At 36.1% G+C, this 12,836-nt stretch overlaps 1 protein-coding gene across 1 annotated transcript in view; it reads left to right on the forward strand.

The window, feature by feature from the left end:
- The first annotated feature begins 2,801 nt into the window (after positions 1–2,801).
- LOC100940632 (arylacetamide deacetylase) overlaps positions 2,802–12,836 on the forward strand; it is a 16,751-nt gene continuing 6,716 nt past the window's right edge. Inside the window, exons 1-3 of the mRNA XM_003794118.3 lie at positions 2,802–2,982; positions 8,241–8,463; positions 10,401–10,470. Of these exons, the coding sequence (XP_003794166.1) occupies positions 2,845–2,982; positions 8,241–8,463; positions 10,401–10,470 (431 nt within the window). The 5' untranslated portion in view covers positions 2,802–2,844. The remainder of the gene's footprint in view (positions 2,983–8,240; positions 8,464–10,400; positions 10,471–12,836) is intronic.

The raw sequence follows: 12,836 nt of genomic DNA on the forward strand, positions 1-12,836 counted from the left end.
TGGCTTTGTCTGGTTTTGATATCACAGTGATTCTCCTAGAATGAGTGTGGGAGTATATCCTCTTCTTCAATTTTGAAAAAGTTTAAGTAGGATTTGTGTTAGTGTTCTGAAGAACACTGTCTGTCAGATGTTTTTAGTAGGCATTACATGAAAACTCCAAAGGATCAATAGAGACCAGTATGAGCAATTTTATGGTAATAAATTGGAAAACCTAGATGAAACAGATAAATTGCTAGACAATTCAACCTACCAAAATTAAACCAGGAAGAAATCCAAAATCTGAATAAATGAATAACAAGTATCAAGATGGAAGCAATAATAAATAGTCTCTCACCAAAGAAAAGTCTAGAATTCAATGTCTTCACTGTTGAATTCTACCAGTCATTCAATGCAGATCTAATACAATCTTAGTTGTTTCAGTAATTTAAAAAAAAATTAATATTGTATTATATTGCTCCTACACCCAAAATGAATACATAGAAAGTGTCAAAAGATCTCGTGAAATTTTATCTATTTTCTCAGAAGGCTACTTTAAAGCAATAGAGTTTATTTACTGAATGCTCTAAAGTACTTTCTATTCCCTTTGGAACTATGTAAATGTTTTCTAATATCACAATAGCAATACATAAGACTCCATTAATACAAAATGAAAGTGAAATTTTAACTTGAAAACCCATGTACAGTCATATAAATAGAGAAGTCAAGGAACAAATTTGTAGTGTTTAAAAATTATTATAATTATTTAAAATTATTATGAACTCATCATTTCTGAACTATATTTTCTAGCTCCACATACTGAAATGGCTTAGCAAAAGTGTGCATACAGTACTATTTTTTTTTCTAAAGGAAACTAGACTACTTAAAAAAATGGTTAATTCTATATCTCAGGTAGGAAATATGTATGTGTAAAGAAAAAAGATGGCAGGAAATATACTAGAGTATCAAGACCAGTGGCCTCATTATTGAACAAATGTGATTTATTATTATTATTTTATTTTTGTATTTCCATCCTATAATGTCTCTAGGAAATACTATTCTATAAATGTGTCTATTAGGTCTTGGAAAAAAATTAAAAAGTTGTTTTAAAAAGTTTTCTATGTATTATCCTTGCTGAATTGATTTTTCTGGCACCAAAACTTAAATTCATATAACTTTGGCCAAGTTATTTAAATATTTTAAAACTTATTTTACTCATATGTGAGAAAACAATAATATTGGTCTTACAGATGTATTGTTTAGACTCAAATTATATATTTGTAAATTACTTACCATAGGGCTGGATCACAAAATAAATAATTAATACATCTTATGTATTGCTTTTATGACTACTGTCAGTTTTATTTTTATAGCCTCTTCTCAAGAAATTATCAGAATTGCTGACATTTCTATTTCCTGTATGGTAGTATAAATTATGTAGTGGTGGTAGAGACATAGGCTATATTATTTTCTGGACTCTCAACATTTTATTTTATTTTATTTTATTTTATTTTTTAGTAAATCATAGCTGTGTACATTAATGTAGTCATGGGGTAGAGTGTGCTGGTTTTACATACAACTTGAAATATTCTCACCAAACTGGTTAACATAGCCTTCATGGCATTTTCTTAGTTATTGCGTTAAGACATTTATACTCTACATTTAGAAAGATTCACATGTACCCTTGTAAGATGGTCCCACCAATCACCCTTCCTCCACATATCCTCCCCCCCTTCCCTCTCTCCCTTCCCCATATTCTTGGGCTATAATTGGGCTATAGCTTTCATATGAAACCTATAAATTAGTTTAATAGTAGAGCTGAGTATATTGGATACTTTTTCTTCCATTCTTGAGATACTTTGCTAAGAAGAATATGTTCCAGCTCCATCCATGTAAACATGAAGGAGGTAAAGTCATCATCTCTTTTTAAGGCTGAGTAATATTCCATGGTATACATATACCACAATTTATTGATCTATTCATGGATCGATGGGCACGTGGTCTTCTTCCATGATTTAGCACATATGAATTGGGCTACAATAAACATTCTGGTACAAATATCTTCGTTGTAGTGTGATTTTTGGTCTTCTGGATGTACACCAAGTAGAGGAATTGTAGGATCAAATGGCAGGTCTATTTCAGTTCTCTAAGTTTTCTCCAAACATCTTTCCAAAAGGGACATATTAGTTTGTATTTGCACCAGCAGTGTAGAAGTGTTCCCTTTTCTCCAGATCCATGCCAGCATCTCTGGTTTTGGGATTTTGTGAAATTGGCTAATCTTACTGGAGTTGGATGATACCTGAAAGTAGTTTGGATTTGCGACTCTCAACATTTTAAAAAGATGTTTATTTGTTTTCCTCTATTCCACAATGAACTATTTTAAAATAAAGATTCTGCTTTATTACTTTCCTTCTTTCTTTCTTTGCAGTTTTGCCTGGGGCTGGGTTTGAACCCACCACCTCCAGCATATGGGACTGGCGCCCTATTCCTTTGAGTCATAGTCACCACCCAATTCTGCATTCTTTATATATTCCATGAATGACTTAATTACAATTAAAAGTTTTTCCCCTTGTTATTCCTCAATACGTGCTTACTAATTGGAATAAAAGCAAGACTATGACCTTTGACAGAACTTGCCTGAGTTTTCCATTACTCATTAAACCTTACACTGTCTCTCAATGTGATTGTATCTGATAACCAATGAAATTTTAACTTCATTATATCAACTCTTATCTAAATGAGCAACTCTGTATTCAAAAAGCAACATACAGCTTCTGGGTGGAGCTGAGAAGCTTGTTGAAGAACACTATTCAAATATATCATGTAAGTTTACTTTCTCTGTTTCTGAAGACAAAGAAGCACAGGAACATGGGAAGAAAATCTCTATACCTTCTGATTGCGGGGGTCTTTGTGGCATACTACATTTATATACCTCTCCCAGATAATTTAGAGGAGCCAGGAAGAATGATGTGGGTGAACACATACATGAAAACTTTTGCACATTTGGTAAGTTTGGAATTTTGTGATTTCAGGAATGCAGTCAGTTGACCTGGAAAAATTTTGTTCTTTTGATTTATTGATCTGTTGACCTTTTTATCTTTGTAAGTACTAGTTGTGGCTTTGACAATGTAATGCTTAGAAATGTTGCTTGTTTTCTTGCTTTTTATTTTATGTATTGGAATTGTTTTAAAATGTAAATAACAGTCATTGAGGAATCATTTGAGTAGGTTTTACTGGAAAATGCTTTGGTTCTTCAGTATCATTAATGTCATAACAGTGACTGTCCACTGAAATTCTTGCAGGGAGAATGTGGATTAAAAACAAGGGAAGGGAAAAACTTCTCCAGAAAAGGGGAAAAAACAGAGGAATCAGCTGAGCAAGGCCAAATAAAAACAGTTTAGCTAGCTTGCTTTTAACCCAGCAGCTAAATTACTAATCTGAGCACTTCCCAATTTTACTAGAAGCCTGACCTGTAAGGTATACAGTTTGTAAATGCTCCCTGCTGTGATCTGTAAGCACTGTGATGGACAATGGCTTTAACAGAAGTACATGCAAGGCCCAGGAAGGAACATTATCCAGCTGTTCCCTGCCCAGTCAATAGTCAAAGCAAATACCCACAGCTGGTATTTGTATTATGGCCAGGGCAGAGGTCAAGGAAACAGCTCAACGCCTGTAATATGGACAGAAGAGCTTGCACCCAAATCATGGGAAAAAATGCCTTCAGGTGGCTATGACAAGAAAATTCTTCTCTTCTACCCATTCTTCAGAAGAGCCTGATGCTGTAGCAGAAACTAGAGGAATTTAACATCCTCCAAGGAATCTGGATGCCTGACCACAGACAAGAGGCTGCCCCCACAGCCTCAGGTTTTAGATTTCTCAAGACTGCCCAGACCCTTAAAGTTAATGATTATGGATAGAATAAGAACTAACATGCTTACTCAGAGAAACTGTTGACGTTTTTATTCCGTTCTCAGTTTACCCTCTCAGCTAAATGAGAAAATAGCCTTCAATAAAAGCTAGGTGGAACAAATACTCACTGAGGGCCATGAAATGAAAACTCATGAATTAGCAGTGGTCTCCTGTGTTGCCATTTTTGAAAATTATATTCTGTGTGTTCTTTTTATCTCTCACTGCTTTTAACTATATTTTTCTTTAGTTGATAGCCTCTAATAACACAGATCTTAAAGGATCTTGCCCCTGGGGCAAGATCCTGGTAATTCATACCTTAGAATATTATAATAGAACATATTATTATATAGAATATATTATTTAAATTTTGTGAACAAATAGAAATTATGCAGTGTTTTTATAGATGTAAATAAATTCTGAGGAAATCTCAATGAAAATCAAGCTGAAGGGAGGTGGGTGCAGCAAATGGGTAAATTCACCCCTATTGGTACAGTGCACACTATAACTTACAACTTACAACTTTGACTCAATTCTGGGCAAAAACAAAGTATATATCCAAACCATATGTACCCCCTAATGTTCAGAATAAAAAACAAAGTTCTCAAGGAAATACTCTTTAGGTCAGATAGTTGGCACATGCCCACGATTAGCCAGAAAAGGCAAGATAAGCATAAAAGGAAGGAGGACCCTGGGGTGTCATAGCAATGGGCTGCTTGCCATAGCAATGCTGTCCTTGGCAAGTGAAAAAGGTGTAGCTCTCTCTGGTGCTGGCAACTGTTTGCCTATTACTTCTTTGATTATTTATTCCCTTCATTTAAAAAAAATCTTTTTCAGCACAGAAATCAGATCCCATGTAGATATTGCAACATGTTGCAAGATGGTCTAGATTCATATTTATTTCACATTCACTTAACCATTCAAATCTCTGCCAGTCCTATTTGATTTCAGGACAGAAATCAGATCCCATGTAGATGTTGCAACATGTTGCAACATGTTCTAGATTCATATTTATTTCACATTCATTTAACCATTCAAATCTCTGCCAAGTCCTATTAGAGCAAAAAGGAACCTGCCCCCACAGAGTCAACATTGTAGTGGTAAAGGAAAAAAAAATTAGAATCAAACAAATAAGTGACTTCAGATCACAAGAAGTGCTTTAAAGGAGATAAAATGGAGAAAAAGAGAGTAATTTGGGCAGAAGGCAGAGGTGGGCCTTAATGCATGTCTGGTCAGAAGAAGACATTATGAAAAAAAACTACCTGCTTAAAGACCAGAAGGTGAAATAAAACCAGTCATCGTAGGTGCTAAGGAAAACGTTTTCTGGGAGGGAAAGCAACAGGTGCAAAAATACCAACTGCTAAGTTTTGAAAAGTTCAAGAAATCACATACAATATTTGGGTTTGATGGGGAAATTGTTGTAATTTAGTTCAAAGAGGTTACAGAGAGTTTTAAAGAAGGAGTAATTTTTTCCCGTATTTGTTGTTATTGAGCAACAATTTGCAAGAGGTCATTAATTTCTTTTTGCAATTCTGCTATTAATTATCTTGTTTATTCATTTAAGTGATATTTAAATATATGTGTTGTGTGCACATATATCATGTACATATATACACACACTATGTATGTATATCTATATTTCTTCTCTGGCACTCTTTGAATTTATTTATTTATTTGGATTCTCTCCACAATTTATGAATGGAATATGCTTTCAGAGCCCTCAAAGGATATATATTTAAAAAATTGTGTTTCTGTCATTTCTTATTGCTGATCTATCTGCTTCTTGTTTGGTTTTTGTATTTAATTATTCTCCTGCTTCATCCTGTTTTCTTCTGATTAGTTTGGCTGGCTTCCTTCATATGTCTGGCAATCTTTCAGCATTCACGCCCTTTCTTGAAGGATTTCACTATGAACAGTAAATCAAAACTCAAACTGTAGGATTTAGAATTCTGGTAAATATCCATTACTAGCTATATAGGCATAGATTGCTTACTTAAACTCCCTAGGCTCTTTTTTCTCCTTTTTGAAATGGATAAATTAGTATTATCTACCTTTTCCACAGGCAAGTTGTTAATATTAGTGGTATTAATACATATACAATGCTTAAAGAGCTGACTCATTTTAGGGTGAAAGTACAGGAGGCAGATTGCCCTCCCTTTTCTTCTTACCCATTACATACCTCTCATTTAATGCCATTCAGCTCTCAAGCTTGAAGGCCATACCTCACAACAAGAGGTGTGTCAATTCTAAGCTAAACCAGTTCTGCCACATGGAAGGGTTTTTCTTTTATTTGTGAAGGTGCTTTCTTAAGATAAAGCATTTCTTTCAAGACTGATAAAAATGTCTTCCTGTCTGAAAACACTTTTCATTTGCTACAACTCTCCCCAACCCAGCTTTTGTAATCACCGCTGATTGCTCCCAAAGTTACCTTGTGCAGAGCTCTGTAATATTTAGATTGTTCTGTAACAATTTACTAAACTGTCTTCCCTGTTTAACTCTGATATTCTTGAGAAGAACATTTATCTTGTTCATCTATGGAAACCTAAAGCCTTGTTGAGAACCTGATATTTTATGTGTGTTTGTAGTAAGTGTGTCTTTCAAGGCTGCTGCCTGTCTCCTAAACTGTCAGTTTCAACAAGCAGACTACTTCCTCAATTCTTCCAGTTCTCTCTGGAATAACCAGACACCCAAAGTAAGGCAACTGTGAAACAAAGTTTATTAAAGAAGAGAAAGTTTTACAGGGTAAGAGCAAGACAGAAGTTTGCAGAGCAAAGTATGTTCACCATGGATAGCAAATAGGCCCTCATTGTCACCACAAGAAGAAGGCAAAAAGGTGTAGATTATGGCCACTGCTTCTGTTTCATACTGTCTTGATCAAGTCTACCTCATGGTTCAGAGGTCCTCTTAGAAATAGAGTCTTATTGTTGGGAGTTAGAAGGATTTAAGCAGGGACTCGGAAATGGCACAGAGAAAAAGTGAAGGACCCCCTCAGGGTGACTTGTGCAGCCGTTGGACAGTGGCTGATGTTAAGCAGGGCAATGCCTAGGGGAGGGACGTCCTCTGGGGATTGGGTGGAAACAGTTCTCCAGCACAAAGGGCAAATCAACAGAGGCCACTCATTAAGTTTTAAAGAAACCAAAGTCAGCCAGTTAAATTTCAAGGACATGATCAGTCTTTGCCAGCAAGTTTGGGCAGGCAGACAAGGTATGTAAGCCCACTCAACCAAGTTGCAATAGTAAATCTTTCCAGGGACCCCTTCTGGTTGTGTTAGAAGTTTTCCTGTCTTCTAATAAATTGTCTTATTAGTGTACATGAGGACCCCTCAGCCTCTCTGAAAGCCCTTTGGGAGTGTGAATCACAATATAGATTTGAGCTAATGGCATGATAATTAGTGTTAAGGCTATTCCAGGTCACCTTCAAGACCACTGTGCCCATTCCTAGTCAAGAGAGGCTTCTACATTGCTTTGCAGTTGGCTGCTAGGTTCTGACTGGTAGATTGAGCTATGGTGTTCCTTAGGTATGGGCAATCACAGACAGGATTTAAGTGAGATGAGGACCTGGGGCCTCCACACTTGTCCTTTTCCCCTAGAAGAGCTGGATTTCTAGCTATCTGCCTAACATAATAAATGAGCTATAAAGGCCAAGAGAAAACTTGTACTTTGTTCTCTGAAGGTTTGCTAGCTACAACTGATAAAAGGATAATTGATAGGAGAAAAGGCATACCAACTTTTTAGTGGGCATAGAAGTTTTACAAAATAAAAATTCTCAATGAAATGGCTAAATGGTTGATGCTTTCGTAGTATGTTGAGGTTGCAGAAAGAAGGGAGCTTGGAGTCTGGTCAAAAATAAGTTGTGATGACAAGACAGGTTAGGGGAAGAAGAGACGAGGAGGCCTGGCTAGCAGAGGGAGTCTTGTTATGTAGCTGAAACCTCACAGGTAACAACCCCCAGAGAGAGTAGATGGTAAACATTTCTCTTACGCCTTTAAAGGTGTCAGAGTCTCAGTTAGCCTGTCCTGGACATGGACTAGATAAGGCCCTCAGAGAAAGCCTGGCTATATCAATGCACAGTTTCTCTGAAGATGAAAATTTGCTCCCACCAAAGATAGCCCTTCCACTACTGTACTTTCATCGCTTCTGAACAGCCATTTTGAAATATATTAAGGAAACTCATTTGGGGATGACATATTGTGGTTTCTTTCAGAGTGCTCTCCCTCTTTTCAAACAACTACCACAGGCATAATATTTGCACTTCTGGGTCTTTTCAAAGGACTGAACAGGAGTCATGTAAGTTAATGTGTGCTTATATGTTCATAAATCTCTCTGAGATTCTAAGATGTGTGTGAATTTCATTTTCAGGCTACATTTATTGAGCTGCTAGGACTACATCATTTTATGGAAACATTTATGATTTTCATGAGCTTTGATGAAGCCCCACCAACCTCAGATGAAAATGTCACTGTGACTGAGACACAATTCAACAACATTCCTGTTCGTGTATATGTGCCAAAGAAGAAGTCAGAAGCACTAAGAAGGGGATTGTTTTACATCCATGGTGGTGGCTGGTGTTTGGGAAGTGCTGGTAAGTGAATTCTTTGAAAAATCTGTCTCTGACATAGTTTGAAAAAAATTTTACTAAAACTGTAATAGGTATACAACAACCTTCACTATGAATATTACAATCTTTTTGTCTTCTAATGCTTTGTTCTTTTGACACCATTTTATTCTTCACTGAAGCTTCTAGTCAGTCTTTTCCTACATGCCTTTCCATATCAACTTAAGTAGAGATGAGAAGATGAAACTTTTCCTATTTATTGCAATTACTCTAAGAAAGTACTCATTGGTTTCTCTAGTATTCTCCACTTGACATTACAGGGTGATCTAATCTGTGAATTTATTTGGTCACATGCTTTGTACATTTCTGCCAATGTTCTAGGAGCAAAGATAGCATTCTTTACCTTGTTGGAGCATACATTCTAATAAAGACAACCTCTAATCAATTTATAAATAAACAAAAAAAACCATGTGTTTAAAAGTGACAAATGTAGGGGAAAACGTGTATGAAAGTTACATATTGACTGATATATAATTGCCATAGAAAGAGAAATATGTTTAGAAGTATAAAGGTGTGTGACTCTGAGGAAAATCACTTAAACTACCTGAGTCTAGAGTTCTTGATAGGTGTATTCATCTGTTTACCTCTGACAAATAGAATGTAGACTGTAGATCAACTGTGTGAAGAAAGACTGGATTGGACCTTAGTTAAGAAATATCAACTGCAGAGAGGAAGAATCAATTAGTTCTGATAAGAAAATATTACAATCTTGAAGTTAAGAAAATTTGCCAATTGATGTGGGAAGGTGGGGTGTGTTGGTGAAGAGTGGGAAAGGTCTGAGTTAAGATGAGCATTCTGTTGTGACAGGATGACTGGGAGGGTAAGGACAGATCCCTGGAGAACACAGACAAAAGTGTTGGGTAGAGAAATGGGCAATGAGCCAAACATGAAAAGTGATCAAAAAGGCCGTAACATTTTTAAAAAGCCAAAGAAAGTGAGAGTCTCAAGAAAGAGATTAATAGAAAGTATTGAATGGTGTACAGATGCCAAGTAAGTAGGAAGAAATTTTATCTTTTGGATGTCAAACTTGATCTGTTACTATTGTCAAGGAGAGACTTCACAGACTATCCACAGATAAACATTGCAACAGTCAAACACTGAGAGTAAGGAAATGTGAGAATAATTTATGGCCTTAAAGAGACATAATTGTGAAAGCAATAAATAAGAAAATAATAGATTAACAGGAGAACTAAGGAGGAGCATTTTATTTTATTTTATTTTAATGTGGAAGAAATATGAATAAGTTGGTAGATTGAAGGAAATACACAGAAATATGTTATGAAAGAGATGGGCTGAGATTGTTGACCAGAGAACAAATAGCCCAAAGGAAGTAAAAGGGAAGAAGATTTGAAGTATAGTGGCTAAGGGAAAAACTTCTCTTTCACCCTCTGAAGGTTCACTGAAAAATCATTTCATAAGAGGTAGATTAATTGAAGAAAAAGCATACAGAGTTATTAATGTGTTAATAGGTAGAAACAAAGTGATTATCCAACCTCCCAGCATGGTACAGAGTTTTATCTATATGTCTTTGAATCACATATCTGAGAACACATTGGTCCAGTCCACTGTTGTATACCTGGAACAAAGCCACTGTTGCATCATCTGGAGCAAAGCCAGTCAATACCGCTTCCAATAATGAAGGTTGGTAAATCTTCTGGAGAATGTGGCAGGCTTAGAAGTACCAATGACAAAATATTCAGGACTGATGACGAAAGGTTGAAGAACAATCAGAAGGTTCATGGGCAAATTCAAATTCCACTGAGTTGGATGAGTAGTTTCTTATAGATAATAAGTACAGTGTTAATTTTTTCTCCAAATGTACCCAAAAGAGGCACTGTAGGGGTTTTTTTATTTTTCATTTCTCCATTCTCACTAATATCTTGCTATTATTTCTTTTATTTCAGCTTTACGTGCTTATGACTTGCAGTCAAGATGGACAGCAGAGAGACTAGATGCTGTCGTAGTATCGACCAAGTAAGAACCACGTAGTTTTGTTTTCAGTCCAGATGCCATGTATACCAACACCTTCAGCTGTTTTAGATGACAAATGATTATGTAAAAAAATATGTGTTTCTCAGATTATACTAAGGAGGTGATTGAAAGTGAAGGCTATGCCTACCCTGATTAGAGCTGAGAAAAAAGTGTGTGTATGTGTGTGAGCGCTGTGTGCTTAAGGTAAGAAGAAAGAGCTAACCGTAAAGAATATTCTGTTCACATAAATTTAAATTATGTCATCCATGGACCTGATTATTTGTAATAAATATCCTCTCAAGCTTTATTTCACAGTTTTTAAGAATGAGTGTTCTGGAAAAGAACAACTTATAAAAGTACATTGTGAATAATTCCTACCTCTGATGATCACTGTGAAAACTAAATGATAAAATACCTAAAACAGACTTAGCCTGGTGTGTGGCACTTGATGAGTCTAAAATATCAATATTTATTAACAAATTGAACAAAATTAATGAGTTTGTGTAAAATAGTATGTTAGATCAACAATCCATGTTTGAAAGGAATACATAGGGACAGTAAAATTGGGGGTAGATTGCTAGGTAGCTCCATGCCTGTTAGATTTAAACATCAGAAAATAAATAAAAAGTTAAGGAATAACATAGTGATGACTATTTGCCAAGTTAAATCATTATTATAAAGTTATAAAGTGGGAACATGATGATGCCCAATATTTAGTTGTAAGCCATTATTAGGGCAGAACCTTCTAATGTCGGATGAGACAGAGCCTCAAGCTGTCCCCTGGGTAGAGTGCTATGGCATCACAGCTCACAGTAACCTCCAACTCCTGGGTTCAAGTGAGTCTCCTACCTCCACCTCCCAAGTTGCTGGGACCACAGGTGTCTGCCACAATGCCCAGCTATTTTTTGGTTGCTGTCATCTTTGTTGTTTGGCGGGCCTGGGTTGGATTTGAACCCGCCACCTTAAGTGTATGTGGCTGGCACCTTAGCCACTTGAGCCACAGGCGCTGAGCCAGAATTCTTGAAATAAAGGTTAAGATAGAAAGAAGTAAAATCTTTACTTTTGGAGAGAGAGAGAAAGAGACAGGGAGAGGAAGGGAGGAGGAGGGAGAGAGAAAGGGAGATAAGGGTGCTGCCCCAAGGATAAAGAGAAAGAAAGAAAAAAAGTTATTGCTGATAGCTGATCCCAAAAGGCGGAAGCTTCTGTGGGTGGTTTGTTTTTCCTTTTTTCCCCTTCTCTCTGAGACTGCCTTATCAGACTGCTTGGAATGTGGTCTGTGAGTAACTGGGTCAGACTTCTCCTATTTTCTCAGTTCTTTCCCATTGCTGTGAAAATAAACCCAAGAGAAGCCACAAGTAAAAACAGAGGAGGCAGCTGTGTGCTGTGATCTTTCTCTTCAGAGGGGGTAATTATGTGTTAAGTTTTCTTCTTTTTTTTCTATTAGTTTATTTTTTCTGCTCCAAGTAGGAGCAATCAGTATAATCAGTATAATCATTTATCAGTAATAAATGTCAAATAGTAGGTAGAATAAAATTTTTAAAAAAGCAATTAGAAAATCCAAGCTTATAGCACTTTATTTTTGATGATTTTCTTAAAAATGGTAAGTCAAATGGCAGTATATGTCACATCCCTGCATCTGAGTCATTAAAATGACTAATAAATCACATGTACTTAAAAGATAAAATATACTTTCAAATATTGATACAAATATGTGTCCCACTTTTGAATGTATTCTCATTTCATTTATATTAAAAATAAATAACAAATCTATAAAAAGATGAATCATTTTAGTTCTATTAAAATTAAAATGGCCAATAAGCACACGGGAATAGGCTCAACATCATTAGTCATTAGAGAAATCATGTCAAAACCACAGTGAAGCACACTCACACCTACTAGTGTGACTATAAGGAAAAAGTAGATAATACAAGTGTTAGTGAGGACATGGAAAAATTGGAACCCTCCCTTCTGCTGGTGGAAATAAAAATAGTGTACCACTTTGCAAAACAGTTTGGCAGTTCCACAAAAGGTTAAACATAGAGTTACCATGTGATCCAACAATTTCATTTCTGAATATGTATACAGGGTAATGAAAACATATCCATATAAAAAGTAGTTGTGTGTTCACAGCAACGTATTTCATAACACCTTAAAAAGTGGAAACAATCCAATGTCCATTGAAGGGACAAAGGACCTTGGCACCATAAAGTTTTGCTGAAGAATCACTGACTTGAGGCAGACAGATGAAAGACAGAAAAGGAACACAGCGTGAGTACAGAGGAGCCTTCAGAGTGAAGACCCAAAGATACAGAGGACATTGTCCATTTCTATGTGTAGGTCCAACAAAATATGAAGAGCTCTGTAGAGAA

The sequence above is a fragment of the Otolemur garnettii genome, unplaced genomic scaffold, assembly GCF_000181295.1.
Source record: "Otolemur garnettii isolate 467f Iridium unplaced genomic scaffold, OtoGar3 scaffold00076, whole genome shotgun sequence".
NCBI lineage: Eukaryota > Metazoa > Chordata > Mammalia > Primates > Galagidae > Otolemur > Otolemur garnettii.